Below are 16,476 nucleotides of genomic sequence, written 5' to 3' on the forward strand. Positions count from 1 at the left end.
AGGGATCTCACTGGTTGCTAGGGAGGAGTCAGTGAATTAATCTACATCATTAATGTAGGTAAGGGGTCCCTCCTAGTGGTGTAAGCATCCATATGGTAGCTGTTGTTGCTGCTGTAGTTAATCTTGTACCCCAGAGTTAAGTGGTCCCCATGGTATTTTTACCAAGTAAACCAGAGCTTATAGATCCAAATGAGTTCTGTCTACAAAGTAGTACCTTTGAGTGTCATCTATTCACTCATTATTGGCAGCATTGCTTAAAATATTTCTGAGCCCTTCCTTGGGAACTGCTATCAGAATGCATCTGTGAGGAGTGCCTGGTGGCTCACTTGGTTAAGCGTCTGCCTTCGGCTCAGGTCATGATCCCAGGGTCCTGGGATCAAGCCCCACCTTGGGTTCCTTGCTCAGCAGGGAGTCTGCTTCTCCCTCTCCCTCTGTTGCTCCCCCTGCTTGTGCGCTCTCTCTCTGTGTGTGTGTGTCAAATAAATAAAATCTTTTTTTAAAAAAAGAATGCATCTGTGAGTAAAGCAGGAAAAAATAAAAAGGCTTTGCAAGGTACTCTTTGGTTCTCACACTTGTATTGGTAGAGGTACCAACTGGACCCAACACTCTGTAATATCAACATTGTTACTATGGCATTTTAATGAGAAGAAAAGGAGCATCTGGAATGAAAGTTACTTGGCTAAGATTGCCTAACAGAGAAATCTGGAGTTTGAATGCAAGTCTAGCTAAATCCTATGTTCTTTCTCATATATCATACTATTTCTTAAGAAATCGAACAAGTCTTTGTTATTAGAGTCACCTATGTTTCAGAGGAAACAGTTCCCAAAGTTTAGTTATTCTAAAGTTAAAATTCATCCTCAAATGACTTAGGTTAACTGCTATTGATACAGGTTAATCTGGAATGTCCTGTTAACTTTAACACAATTTCAGATAAAGTAGTTTTGACCATTGGTATTGAAATTCTAATAGGCATTGGTGTTCAAGAAGACTTTATAGAATTTTGAGGGGAGGTGGTATTTGAAGTATTATGTGATAGGTAGTCTTTCTACTGTCAGTTGTATCTCATGAATGTAGAAGAAAATATGGAGGTTCCTAAAAAATTTTTAAAAATAGAATTACCGGGGTACCTGGGTGGCTCAGTGGGTTAAAGCCTCTGCCCTTGGCTCAGGTCATGGCCCCAGAGTCCTGGGATCGAGGCCCACATCGGGCTCTCTGCTCAGCGGGGAGCCTGCTTCCCCCTCTCTCTCTGCCTGCCACTCTGCCTGTCTGTGATCTCTGTCTGTCAAATAAAGTCTTAAAAGAAATAGAATTACTATATGATCCAGTAATTTCACTACTGGATATATACCTGAAGAAAATAGATAGAAACACTAATTGAAAAAAAAAAATATATATATATATATACACACACCCCTATGTTTATTACAGCATTATTTACAATAGCCAAATTATAGAAGCAGCTGAGATATGGCCATCAATAGCTGAATGGATAGAGAAGATAGGGGATATATATGGGATATATCTAGACCTATATATATCTCTGTCTATATAGATAGATAAAGGATATCTATATTTATAACAGACTACTACCCAGCCATAAAAAAGAATAAAATCTTGCCAGTTACAACATGGATGGACCTAGAAAGTATAATGGTAAGTGAAATAAGTCAGTCAGAAGAAGATAGATACCATGTGATTTCACTGATATATGGACTCTAAGAAACAAAACAATGAACAAACAAGAAAAAAAAAAGGCAACAGGACTCTTAAAAAAAGAGAAAAAACTGGTGATTGCCGGAGGGGAGGTTGGTGGGGGGATGAGTGAAATAGATGATGGGGATTAAGAGTACACTTATCTTGTTAAGCCCTGAGAAGTATATAGAATTGAATCATTATATTGTATAACTGAAACTAATAGAACACTGTGTTAGTTTTACTTGAATAATAATAACAAAAAAGAACCACTTGAGTTGGAGGTAGGATAAACAAGCATAGAAGACTTGAGGCTGGGTTAGTGGTCAGAATCTGAGAGTAAGAGCAAAAAATAATCATGTGACCTAAAGAGTATTTTTGCACTACTTTAGAGTATGGAAGAGACAGTTTCATTTCTGAAGTTTCTGTTGTCTTTCTATAGTGGTTTTTATAGACAATAGAACTGAATATTTGAGATTGTTTTGTTTTTAAGTGAATGTCAATAAGCATAGGTATTGATTTAATAATACAGTTTTTCCATCAAATATAGTTTGTTTGTCTCCAGTGTCCTTGCTGGAAATCGGTGCCTAGCAACAATCTCATAGCCTTGTATCCTTCTGAGTGGTCCTTCCTACTAGAAAGTATTATTAGCTAAAGAATCTGAAAAGCCCAGCTCAGTTAGTGTAAGTAATTATGACGCACATTCTACCTACTTGTTTGCCTAAGCCAAATCAGGTCATGTTCCTTTGATTGGTTCAGGCAACTTTTAGGTGTCAGAGACAGCAGGGAGAGGGAGTAACCTACTTTAATCAGATTGATGGAGGTAGGAGGAGGGGATGAGAAGGATGGATTAAATGTCTTGATTTTGGTGGAAAAGTTAAAGAGTATAGCCTGGGATCCAGAAAGGGAGGATATCTTTCTTTTTTTGAAGAGGGAAGGTTTTATAGATTCTCAGAAGCCTTTATTTGTAGGATAACATGCACCCTTCCACCCAGAGTGCATGTCAGTAATAAGACTTTTGCATGAATAGTGATGTTTCTGCTCAGCAGCTTCATGCTTATTCTAGAGTGCCACTTCCATTGTGGCTCTGGTGAAGGGCCAGGAATAAATCCACGCTGAGAATTAAGTTTGTCAAGGACTAGCGGGTAGTCAGAAAAAGGAGCTTAAGGGTCCTGCTCTGAAGTCATATGAGGCTCCTAGAAAGGAGTTGCCTTCGGAGAGAGGCAAGTACCTTTCTTCAGCAAGAACCAGGTTGAACCAGAAATTATGCCTAGTCATTCTTTTTTCTTATTCATCCAACCACTCCCTCAGCAGTAACTTTTGCTCAATACCTACTATGCACCAAGTCCTTTAGATGGATTATCTTACTTAATCTTCTCAACCAGCTTCGGGAAGGAGAGTCTGTTATTGTAGGCATTTTATAGATGAAGACATGGAGACACAGAGAGGTTAAGTAACTCCTTCAAAATCGTAAATTTCTGACCCCAGAGTCCTAAGTCTTGGTGTTTCCTTCCATGGGCAGTATGGTTCCAGATCCACACAGTGAGTTTATCATGTGGTAATGCAGAAGAGAGGGGGAAGAGATAAGGGAATGCTATTGTCCATAAGTGCAGATGTGTCTGAAATCCATCCAACAGCAAGTATTCTGCATATAGAGCACAATTATATGTTTTTTCTATAGATGAGCATTGTAGAAAAGGCAAAGATGAACCAGAATTTTGAACTCAAAAAAAAAAAAATAACAGCAAATAATGATATAACTAGGGACTAAATTCTACAATCCAGGCCAATCCTGTCTAATGTAGTAGTCACCAGTCTCATGTGGTTATTTGCATTAAAATGAAATAAAATTAAACATTCCATTCTTCAGTTGCACTAACCACATTTGGTATTTAGTACTCACATGTGGCTAGTGGCTACCATACTGGATAGCATAAATGTAGAAGAGATGGTTCTTTCAGAGAGCACTGGTCCTACCTGTAAATGCCAGAAATGATGCAAGCAAAGAGTGTTGAAGACTGGAGTAATGATGGAAGCCTTCCTGTAGCAGGTGATGTGTAGGCTTGCTGTCAAGTATAAGGAATAAGGGCAGCACCTCAGAAAAAGCAGATGTATGAGACTGTTGAGTAGAGGAATGAGTTGAGGGTTGAGTTGTTGATGAGTAGATGGAGGGGAAGATGTCCAGCATGGGGTTTGATAAGGAGAAACATCTGAGGGGTGTTTGTTGGGTTATTCAAACAGTTTCTGAAATAGTTCGGATGTAATCATCTTTCTCTATGCCTGTATTAGGCTTATGCCCTAGTGAAATGCTGATGGTGTTCATTATTATTCCATTGTTTGTGCTGATGTTTTTGTTGGGGTCGCTCCAGTTTGTTGAGTGTTCACTCTGCACCTGCCAAAAACTTCTATCTGCCCGATCCCAAACCAGCAGGCCATCCTGTCTCCCAAAATGAGATAGAAACACCTGTGGACAACTATTCCTGGAATCTCAACTGCCAAATGGGAGAACGGAGGAACTGGGGGTCAGTGAAGCAGTGATAGGGCTGTGCATGGTCTGAGAGTAGGACAGCTCCAGGAGGTGGGCCAGCAGAGACCATGACTTCTGGGCGGGCTCAAAGAGTCTCAATGTCTTTCCCAGGGACCACGTCCTCCCTTAATTAGTGGGTGATCCATGAGTGTGTACAAATGTTTTTTCGAGGGTTGGGAGTCTCCATTATCACCTTCATGTGCCATTGTCAGCTGTGTACAATCTTGAGCATATCACTTCTCTTTTGCTTCTCCCTTCCAACCTACCAACTAAGAGGATCGAGCCCAAGGAATACCAGCGTGGCTTCCAGTTCTGATATGCAGAAGTTTTGTGATTTCTGAAGTTTTCTGTTCCTTCTTTAGATGGTCTAAGGCTTTTCCCTGAACGGGATTTGAAGGACATACATCTCCTAGAAATGGACACGTTTCCCCCTAAACTTTTAGAAGTTCTAAACCCTTTTATAGTGAAGAAAGATGCAGAGGTGACTTATTTCTGGAAGGAAACTGCTTATGTGTTTGCAGAAGCTGTGGCAGCATACTTCCCTGAGGCAAATCAGACTTTCTGGCACATTCTTTCCAAATGTCACAATTCAACAGAAAAACACCTTTTCCCCAGGAAGTTGGAGCAGCAGCTGGAACTGCTTATTTGTTGAAATCATGCAAACTCCAGAGCTGGGGGGTAGGTTGGGCAGTATGAGATTTTAATATACATTTAGCAGAAGTTAATGAAGAAGTCCACAGCTCAGGGGCAGCCAGTGATGTTTCTGTTAATGTTATTAAATATTAATGAGGTGCTTTTTCTCTTTAGGGCTAAACAGCATGCCTGATGCACCTTTTTAAATTACTGCATCCCTAACAGGTAGCAGAGCTGAACAGAACTGCTTAAGATGGTTACATTTAGGAAGGAGCATTAAGACATTTCTCTTCTTCCCAAAGCTGTTTAGGAGGGCACCCTTCCTTCAAAGGTTACTAATATTTCTTAGGGTTAGCAGAACATTCAATAGATTTAGCTCAGAGCAACTGAGGAATTTTCTAGAAGCAGTGCAGATACACCACAGCCCAAACGTGTCTACAGATAAGCAATGTTTAGAAATCAGATATTCAGTGCTGTGCTGGTAAATATTTAACTACTGGCTCTCTTAGAACAAATAAATAAATAAGCCTTCATTAGTAGCATTTGCGGATTGTTATAAGTATCCCCAAATGTGGCTGATTTTGAGATACCAATGTAACATTAGTGAATACAGAGTTGAGAAGAGATGTCCAGTAGCACATTATATAGTATTTCTACCACACAGACACATAAATGGAAATAACCTCAGGAGCATAGGTAAAATAATAATACATAATGTTTTATATATAACAATATTTTTATAATAATAAATGTAGCAAAATCATGAGGCATCTGTATGTTCGTTACCTTTCAAATATAATTTATTTAAAATTTGAAATAACTTTTAAGTTTTTTTTTTTTTAAGATTTTAGTTATTATTTGAGAGAGAGAGAGTGAGAAACAGCATGAGAGGGGAGAGGGTCAGAGGGAGAAGCAGGCTCACTGCTGAGCCAGGAGCCCCGTATGGGACTTGGTTCTAGGACTCCAGGATCATGACCTGAGCCTTTGGCACACACTTAAACAACTGAGTCACCCAGGCGCACCCCTCCCCTACCATTTCTAAAAAATATTTTATTTATTTACTTATTTGAGAGAGAGAGAGAGAAAGTGAGAAACAGCATGAGAGGGGAGAGGGTCAGAGTGAAGTAACTTAAGTTTTGATACTGGCTGTGTTTAACAACCATTAATGAGCTTGCAAAATTCCTGAACTTTTAAGTCCATTCTCATGAGCAGTTACAAGCTGCTACAAAGTCCCCAGTGAACTTGCCAGTTGGGAGATCTCTAATCATTGATCAGGAGGCATGGCAAAATATTTGCTTGACAGAGATCTCCCTTTCTCCTTTTCTTCCAGTTTCATATAAACATGCCATATCTTGAGATACGGTCTTGAGATTAATGGTCTTGCGTGCTACCTATCTAGCCCAGGCCTCTGTAGCATACTTGGGATGCTTTCTGTGGTCCACACTGGAAGGTCAACTATGGGCTCACATCTGCCTGCAGAGATAGACCCAAATGCAGAGGCATAATTAGTGTGATTACTTTTAAGCATAATTGGAGTATTCATTCACTCAGTAAATATTTAGCACCTCAACATCCTAAGTACTGTTCTGAACTCTTACATGGGCAAACAAAACGAACAGAGGTCTCTGTAGCTTCAATGTTTCCAACATGCTATGGTCACAAAGATTTTGTCTGGGAAATCAGGGAAGGCCTCATCTGACCTAGATATTGAAGAAGTATACTTAGCAAACTACCAGACACAGACAGTAGAGTGCTTCAAGGCCAGAGACTAACACATGCAGAGACAAAGAGGGTTGCAAAGTTGGCCTGGATTGTTCAGGTAGGCATCCGGTGCGGAGGAAGATGGTGAGGAGGTAGAATGTGGTGATGCTGGGAGGACATTTTATATAATCTCATCAGTTAGTTGGTGCTTCCTGTTGGTACCACTTCATACTGTATTACCATGTTCTCCTTTGGTTGGATTTGAGGCATGTTGTATCCCTCTCCCCAAAGACTCGAAGTCCTTGAGGGCAAGGACTATTGCATTTCTTTCCCCGGACAGTGCACATATTGAGTAATAAATAAACATGGACTTGAACTTGTATTCCTATCTCCTTTCCATTCCTACCCTAGTCACACACATAGACCAAAATTTGCCTCCATTTTCATTGGGCTTTAATTAAATCTTGGCTCAAAGAACATTGGAGGAGAAAAAGAAAGGAGGGGTAGGTCTGGAGAGAGTGATTTTCCTTGCTGTTTTATGTTTCATTAACACTCAGTGGATCAATATTCAAATCCAGGCTGTTCTGCCTGGCCTGTGGGTTTCAGGAAACCCTTGGATGCTTAACTTAGAAGCATGAATTCTCCTGCCAAGTGAAGCCACCCTCACTGACCTCTGGTTGGTTTCAAGAGCAATAATACTTACTTTATTACTTTTTTTCTACTCTGACATTTATGCATCTGGGAGCCTTATGAAACTCCCAAGAAGTAAGGAAACACCATTCGCATTTCAGGTGGGGGCCCTCCTCTCTACACTGGTATATTACCTCTTCATTTTGAAATGGGAGGGAAGAAGGGGGAATCATACCTGACTTTCTTTTTTATTATAGTGAGGCTTTTATGAAAACACGGAAAAGAACCATGATTTTGTGGTGTTCTTATAGGGAAACAGGATCTGTGTTATATGTATTTGAGACAGTTTGAATGGCTGTTTGTTTTACAGGAATGCAAATGTATATATTTGTTTGAGGAAGAATTTGTAGGAAAAGTTAAAATCTGTGAAATTAATTTTGGAATAACACCTGTGGACTCTTACCCAGAAATGATCTTGACCTTTAAAATCATCTTCTTGGTTGTCATTATCACCTACTTCTGTCAGTAATTCCACTGTGATCCAGCGGATTCTTTTAAGCTTCTAGCATCCCTGATACCCAACTTCAGCCAGTGTACCTGCTATAGGCTATACATCCATACCTTTTTTAAACCTGGAATCTTCATTTGATAATACACTATGTCTTCTGTGCACTGGATTTCCAATGATTGAGGATTATTTCTAAACCTAAAACTCCATTCACAAAGTCTGAATATTTGCTCTTTGCCAGGAATATTTGAAAGAATGCATTGCAGCTTTTTGGATGTAGGGATGTATTTGTGTTTATGTATGTAGGTGGGAGGGTGTTTTAGCGTTTATGTGTCTATACCAGTGGGCAATATTCATTTTCTGGACAGTGACTATGGCTATGAGAGACATGGAGAGAGCCAGTGTGTCCCAGCTTTCTGGTACAACCCAGCATCCCCATCAAAGGACTGCAGCCTTGGTCAAAGCTACCTAAACAGCACTGGGTAAGTAAAACACCTAAAGAAACTCTACTCACTATTCTTCTGTTTCCTTAGGTTGCCATTAAAGGTAGCATTTCTGCTGAAGCAAGTTCTGCTGGAGCATAGAGAGTTTGTTTACAAGGGGCTTCTGAGGAAGGCTGAGGAGTTCTTTACCGTTTTTGGAAATATCTGAAGAGATTTCTGACTACTATATTCAGTGCGTTTTTCCATTTGCCTCTGACAGACCATAGCTATGGTTTTGGTCAGGCCTTCTCTTCTGGAAAGAGATGCCACCTTATTTTGGAGGCCCTGAGGGAAATAAATTAATACAAGTGGTAGACACGTATTACAGGGCTCTCCAAGGATAGATGGACTAAGGCTCTTCTTGGCTGGTGCTGGAGACTGAAACTAAAAATTCAAAAGTCCCATTCTAGGGCTCCCTGGAATAAGAAGACCAAGCCCCACACTTTCTTTAATGGCCCAATGATGTGTGTGTTTCTCTTCCTGCTCACTTACAATTACTCAGGTGTTTGAAAAAATATTGCCTTAAAGACTTGTTGTCTTCCCCTCTCTTTTGCCGGAAGAGAGTTGGAAAATGGATCGGTGGTCTGAGACAGCATTTTTCAGATTTTAATGTGCTATGAATCACCCAGTAGTCTTGTTAAAATGCAGCTTCTGATTTGGTAGATCTGGGGTGGGACTGAGATTCCTCATTTCTGAGAAGCTCCAGGAATGTTGTCATTGCTGTCCTGGGACAACTCTTTTGAGTAGCAGAGGATAAAGGTGTTCTGGACTCCGGCCTCAACTCTTTCAATGGGTATTCTGACATTTCACATCGGTTACTCACCATCTCAGTGCTTTTACCTTCTCTGGTTATAAAATATTGGTTGGTAGGTACTGTCTACTCACATGATGTCTACAGAGGGTTAAAAAAAAAGAGAGAGATGGAAGAGATGTACTGAGTGGTGTAAGTTACCAAAAACCAAGAATTTTTAGCTCAATATTTGGTTCTAGGGGACTGTTGCTGGGCCTTGAGCTGGGGTTTAAGCACTTTTAATGTAATTTTATTGTAAGTGTCGGGTTCAGGCGTTGGAGCCATTCACATTACAGATCCAGAAGCATGAACTTAGAGATACAGTATCAGAAAACATAGTGTTATAAACTTTGAGGAAGAGGAATATGATGGGCACAGGTGGTCAACTAGGCCACCAAATTACATTTCAACATCTCCTATGATCATGTGACACACTTAGGTATACCCAATTCGAAGTGACTTAGGCTTAACTCCAAATAAGGTAAAATCCCAAATAGCCAACCAAATAAATCAGGGAGATTAGAAGGAAAGACAGTTTGTATTTTTTCAAAAGACTTACCGCAAATATCTACACATATCTCTAGTTTGCTTAAATGTTGGCTTACATTACAAGTTGTCGACCGGCTGGCCAATTAAGGTTGAAGAGGAGAGTAGAGGATATCCAGTTCACTTTAGAATAGGTTGCCCACCAAAATACCTGCCAGAAGTAAATATTAAATATCTTGTAAATGACTAGAAGTCAGCAAAAAAGTGTACATTGATCACAGAAGTTTGATGGTGTAGAGTAGTACTGACCAAAAGAACTATAATATAAACCACGGATGTAATTTAAAATTTTCTAGTAGCTACATTAAAAAAAAATTAAAGGCAAAGTTGATTTTAATAGTATATTTTCTTTAACCTAATATGTCCAAGATAGTATCATTTCAACATGCAAGACTAACCACATTTTAAGTGCTCAGTAGCCACAGGTAGAAAGTGGTTAGTGTATTGGACAGCACAGCTCTAGACCCATTATGAGTTCAGCAGGCAATTAAAAATAATGTGTATCTACAAGGGGATATGTTGTAATTCTATCTGAGGCAGTTACTACACACAACATTTGCTTAACATCCTCCTGAGATCTCTGGATGGAGATGTAGGGCTGGTAGTTCAGCAGTGTTTGGGGGGTGGGAAGTGGAGAAAGGACCAGGAGGAATATCAGTGGAAGATAAATGGAAGTGGAAGATAAATGTCATTCATAAAAGATGTTTTTTTGTCTGCCTTCAACTGAAGGGCTATCAGAAGAAGGCAACGTGGATGGTTGGGTTAATTACTTCTGACATATAGGGTAAAAGAAGACGGGATATGATGATGGTGGTGGTGCATTTATATTATGCGGGTTTACCAGAAGGTTGATTGCATGCCGCCTTATAGATAGTGGAAATAATGTCCGTCCTACAGGTCAGGATGGTGGACAAGCCATTGGCTCAACTTCCCATGCTCAGATCAGTGGTCAAGTGACGTGACATGTCATCACTATGCACAAAGAGGCCCTTGTCCTAAAAAGCCACAGTGCTTTGTGGGGAGGTTTCCCATGCTAATAACTTCTCTGAGCTAATTTTCCCTCAGCAACGTGCTTCCGATCTGCTGTTTGTGTCAAGCGGGAAGTGAAATATTAGCAAGGAGAGAAAAGATGCTATAAAATTGCCCAGTGGCTCTGGAGCCAGGACTAGTATATACGAAAGGATGGGTTGATGTCCTGGGGGTAGAGGGAAGGCAGGAAGAGGCATCCTGATGAATCAGAGTGAGGGGTCTGACCTCGCTGCGTCGAGCTACAGAGAGAGCTGGAGACGGCCTTAGGGAAGTACGAACAAGGCCCTCCCTCACAGAAAGGAACACCTGCTTTTCTTGCTCCGCTAGTCCAGTGGCTTCGCCTCCTTCCATCGCACATGTGAGTCAGACATTGATTTTTCTTGGCTGGTTTAGACACTGATCTGATCTGTGGCTCACCAGGTAGGATCAATAATAATGTTTAAAGAGCTGCTCTTCCTCAGATGGAGGGATAACAGTTCCTCAGCTTTGTTCGTTGAGACTCAGTTTTTAGGAGCCACTGTGTGAAACATATCTCCCTCTGGTTTTCTTGCACTCTTTTTCTAACCTGTGCACATGTACACACGCACACACGCACACACATATACCCCACACCACCGACAACTGTCAATACTCCTCAGGTACCGGCGGATTGTGTCCAACAACTGCACGGATGGGCTGCGGGAGAAGTACACGGCCAAGGCCCAGATGTGTCCCGGAAAAGCCCCTCGTGGCCTCCATGTGGTAACAACCGACGGACGCCTGGTGGCAGAACAGGGGCATAACGCGACCTTCATCATCCTCATGGAGGAGGTTGGTGTTGTCCTGGGTCTCTAAGGTCATAACTCACTGTTCCCAGAGAGGGAAGAAAAAGATCATGTGTCCCCATAAGGCCCAATCCCAGAGTCAATGGTGAGAAGACACAAGGAGTAAAAGAAGGCTTAGATATTCAGGGACCTCGTCCCTTCATCCCACATCATGGATCTAGGCTCCAGGTGGCCCACTTGTCTCTGGGAGATGCGGGTCTGGGTATATTCTTTGAGGTCCTCCCTAAGGGTCTGCTTTGTTGAAGGAATGTTTATCACCAGAGGACTATATATTCTAAATCTGCCAGAAGAATGGAATTCTTTTTTCTTTTTTTTCTGTTACTCCCAGAGCCTCTTTTGCTTTATTCTAACCCTTAAACCCCCCTGATTAAAAAAGCCCATAGGGCTTTCAAAGGGTCTTGAAAGTATGAGTGTGAGTGTGGGGGAAGATCATTGCCAATCTTTAAACTTATTTGTATAGAGAATGTCACAGTAGTTGCTTTTCCATCAGCTAGTTGCTCCATTATTTCACTTTTTTGTGTCTTTTGCAATCGGGGCAGTAAAATCAGCCTGCATTCATTCATTCCAGGATGGAAATAGCTCTGTCTTATGCTTCTTGCTCCCTACATGAGCTATTTCATCTCTTTCCCAAACCAGGGAGTTTTTCAGGCACTCCTTGTTGAGGTGGTGGGGCAAGAAAGCTTGCCTGATTTACAAAGCCCTCTAAATTTGTATGCAAATTGCTCTGTGCTCTTCAGATCTTGGAAAGAGACCAAAGCAAGCCAGTTTTTTTCCCAAATGTGAATACTTTAGAAACCTTTAAAGTCTGGCCCATACTGAACAGGATGGTGAAGGTTCCTTATCCTGGGTTGACAGATTCTTCAGCCGTCACCCACACTGGGGGCTTGAATTAAGGGACTTTAAGATTCAGAGGAGGTCATTATCACATTTCCACTAGGGAGTTTCCAGGACCAGCATTATAAAAACCTTCTCTTCAATGGATGTGAAGAGCCACGATCTTATCCATTTGAATTGCCTCCAGTTCATTTCCACTTCAATTTATATTCATAAACTCAAGGGTAGTCAACATTGTGCAGGGGGCAAGGGAGCACGTATCAATATTTCACTCACATCTGGGTTGCCATGGGCGATGAGGCAGAACATGAAACTGTGATCAGTGCACATTCACTGGACGGGAGGATTGGCTCATAATTCCAAAATGATGTGTATCCCTTTTTATTCCATCAACCCTCTTTGTAAATAGAGAGAGCTGATTCTTCTTTTTTATCTAGGATCCTTGTTTTGTGGTCAGGTTCAATTGCATTTATCCAAAGTCATTGACCTACTATAGTGGGAGGAGGAACAAGGAAGGGTGGAGTTCAACATCACCTCTTAAGCCAAGTATTAGCTTAGGATGGTAAGATGTACTCACCTGAATCCATGCCCTCCTACCACCAGGCAGCAGCCAGGGGGCTCTTGCTCTTCCAAGAAGCAGAGATTGGTGAGCTGTGATGGTGGAAAAGGCTTCAGGGAAGAGGGGTGTAGGCAGGTTTAGGGAAATCCAAGGTCAACAGAGTGCAGATGTAATTTTGACTGGTAAGCAGGATTCATGTCTAGACTGGGAATAACCATCCTATCTCACAGAGTTATTTTGAAAGTGTTGTATAGAGTATGTGTTAAGTGATTAGCATAATGCTTAGAATGTAATAATAAATCTCAAAACATGAAACAATTATAATTATAGCAATGTAATTGAGAGCATCAGTGTTGAAACCAGACTGCCTGTGTTCAAAACTTGTCTCTTCCACTACTAGCTGTGTAACTTGGGTCTACTTACTTAATTTCTTTTTGTCTCCATTTGTAAAATGGGGAAGTAATGCTTTTTGCATTATAAAGTTGTGAGATTAATTACTTGGAACTGGAAAGAAATTTCCTAAGTGTCAGCTGTTACTATTATTGCTATTGTTATGATTTTGACACAGGAGAGGAATAATTCAAGTGTGTGAGGAAGCCAGGGAATGCCTCGGCCTTCCCACTCCAGAGCTCCCTAGAGGCTTTATGCTATCTCCTAGTGCCCATTCAACCAGCTCAGGCTGCCCCAAGCTTGGGTATGCAGGGATAACAGGTCCATAGTACTGCCCATAGTGCCTGCTAGATATCAGATAAGGGTCTGATTGCTAATTGTGTGGAGGGTGCTTCAGCCTCCTGGGAGTGGCTCTGGGTCCACAGAAGGGTGATGCTGAAGACACAGGACCAAGCATCCAATAGGAGTCAGACCTGACCATGTCAACGAGCCCTGGCCAACTGCTGTTCCTCCTGTTCAGGGTGATCTCCAAAGGACAAACATCCAGCTTGACTTTGGGGATGGAATTGCAGTGTCCTATGCTAACTTCAGCCCCATCGAGGATGGCATCAAGCATGTGTACAAGAGTGCAGGAATCTTCCAGGTGACGGCCTATGCAGAGAACAGCCTGGGCTCCGACACTGCTGTCCTCTTCCTACATGTGGTTTGTAAGTAGCCTGAACCATCTTCTTTCTTATGCTCCTTCCAGTTGACAACTCCCGCTGTCCACAGACTTCTAGGATGTAGAGTTGAGACTAGATTTGGCATGACTACTACACCAAGTAATGACCCAAATTGAAAGACTGAGATGTGTGCTCATCCATGTTTCAGTTTTCTGATACTGAAGGAGATTATTTTGCAAGTTGGGATAACATTGCCAACTGAGTCCTTCTTTTCGGTTCCACTGTGTACTGATGGAAGTGTACACAGGCAGATACACATTCAGGTCAAAGTCCCTTCCCTTTGCTTTAGAGACTCATAAGGTTCTCAGAAGAAGAAACTCATCTGGTTCACAGTCACAAGTTCATTTTCAAGCTGCTATGAGTGAAGGCAGCCCAAATCAAAGGAAGTTTCTAATCTCTGTTGGAAGACCCAAAGAAGGATTAGAGAGACATGTTTAGATTTTTTAAATGTAGTACTGAACACAAAAAAGAACTTAATTCTTACATACAAGGTTACTGCAAGTTCATTCCTGTTATGAACAATTCTAAAGACTCTCCAATTTTTTTGTTTTTGTTCTAGAATATATTTCACTGCTATTGACCATTGCTTGGCACAAACCAAACAACAGCTGAAGTTCTAAACTACTTTGTCGGGGATATGTTTTGTGTATCTGCTATCCTGGGACTTAAGTCATGTACACTAGAATTTAAATAGTATGATTTTAGAATGTTGGGTCAAGACATATGCTTATGAGTCTGGTATTGATTTCCTATGCCTTTATCAGTGATATTCATGAGCCTAAAGGATTCCATAGTTATAATTTATATACCCCATGATGTTTTGGGAGTAATATGCTACTTATGGTGAAATGTATATTTAAAAGGGTCTAAGTGAATACAAGGAGTACTTCCAACTCAGTGATGACAACCTCCACTATATAAACAACCCACATTTAAAAGTTTTCTGGAAAACTGTAAACCACCTAGTCTCCTAGCATTTTGATCCTAATTGTATCACAAGGACGGTGAGAGGGGTTATGCATTAGAGGACACCCAAATTATAGATCAGTTCTGTCATTAGAGATACCAGGCTACATGGCCATGAGATAAATTATTTCTTCTGTGGGTCTTCTGAACTCCAACTTTTTTTTTTTTTTAAAGATTTTATTTATTTGTCAGAGAGAGAGGAGAGCGAGTGAGCACAGGCAGGCAGAATGGCAGGCAGAGGCAGAGGGAGAAGCAGGCTCCCCGCCAAGCAAGGAGCCCGATGTGGGACTTGATCCCAGGACGCTGGGATCATGACCTGAGCTGAAGGCAGCTGCTTAACCAACTGAGCCACCCAGGCGTCCCCTGAACTCCAACTTTAAAATGGCTTAATTCTAACTGGTACTTTGCCTCATGGGGCTCTTATTACAGCAAATAGGGACTATAAATAAAACACCCAATTATTTACTAATTTATTCAACAAGTGTCTGATATATATATATATATATATATATCAACAGATATATATATATGCACTCTGCAAGGACCTGGGGAAGCAATAATACAGACATGAACGGCCTGGGCCTGGCAGAGTTTGCATTCTGATAGGGGAAGCCAGGTGCTACTAGAACTATGGGCCACACTCCACCACCTCTACTCATTTTGTGTCAGAAACACAAGGTCAAAAACCCAGGCAGGTGGTGTCCCAAGCATTCATAAGCCAGAGTTTAGAACAACAGGATCTCTGTTTGAAATCTGATCATTAGCCTTTGTTAAACATATAATATTGGTCAAATTTTGTACTCTTTACAAACTTCTGATTCCTCATCTTAGTACTTAAGTTATAAGGAAGCTATGAGAATCAGATTGGATTATATGTATGGCTCGGGGGTCCCCAAGATCACACCGTCACGTTTTTGCTTCACTAAAAAGACTTATAGGACTCTACACATAATAATACTCAGACTCTGATTTATTACAGAGGAAATAGCAAGATCAACAAAGGGAAAAGGGCCATGGGGCAAAGTCTGGAGGAAACCATTTGTGCCCTCCTCCCCATGGTGTCACACAAGACATGTGTAATTCCTCTAGGAAGGAGTTCCAGGAACATGTGGGGAGGGCTATTTACCAGAGAAATTCCTTAGAGACTCAGTACCCATGTTTTGTTTTGTTTTGCTTTTATATTAATTAATTTTTAAATTTAAATTCAACTAGCCAAGTTATAGTACGTCATTAATTTCTGATATAATGTTCAGTGATTCATCATTTGAGTATAACACCCAGTGCTCATCATATCACGTGCCTTCTTTAATGCCTATCATCCATTATCCCTTCCCCCACCCACATCCCTTTTCTTTTTTTTTTATTTTTTTTATTTTTAATTTTTTAAATTTTTTTATTTTTTCAGCATAACAGTATTCATTATTTTTGCACCACACCCAGTGCTCCATGCAATCCGTGCCCTCTACAATACCCACCACCTGGTGCCCCCAACCTCCCACCCCCCCACCCCTTCAAAATTCTCAGAAGGGAGTTGAGGGAAATTGGAAGGGGAGGTGAACCATGAGAGACTATGGACTCACATCCCTTTTCTTAATCCGCAGTTTATTTCCCCGAGTTCAAGAGTCTTGTATCATTTGTCTCTC

At 41.1% G+C, this 16,476-nt stretch overlaps 1 protein-coding gene across 4 annotated transcripts in view; it reads left to right on the top strand.

Annotated features, from left to right (window-relative positions):
• The window catches only part of SORCS3 (sortilin related VPS10 domain containing receptor 3), a 601,218-nt gene that overhangs the window by 549,951 nt on the left and 34,791 nt on the right, over positions 1 to 16,476 (top strand). For all 4 annotated transcript variants that reach the window (XM_047703327.1, XM_047703328.1, XM_047703329.1 and 1 more), the window contains 3 exons: positions 8,060 to 8,173; positions 11,177 to 11,348; positions 13,666 to 13,852. In XM_047703327.1, coding sequence (XP_047559283.1) covers positions 8,060 to 8,173; positions 11,177 to 11,348; positions 13,666 to 13,852 — 473 coding nt within the window. The remainder of the gene's footprint in view (positions 1 to 8,059; positions 8,174 to 11,176; positions 11,349 to 13,665; positions 13,853 to 16,476) is intronic.

Source organism: Lutra lutra, chromosome 14 (genome assembly GCF_902655055.1).
Source record: "Lutra lutra chromosome 14, mLutLut1.2, whole genome shotgun sequence".
In the NCBI taxonomy this organism is placed as follows: domain Eukaryota; kingdom Metazoa; phylum Chordata; class Mammalia; order Carnivora; family Mustelidae; genus Lutra; species Lutra lutra.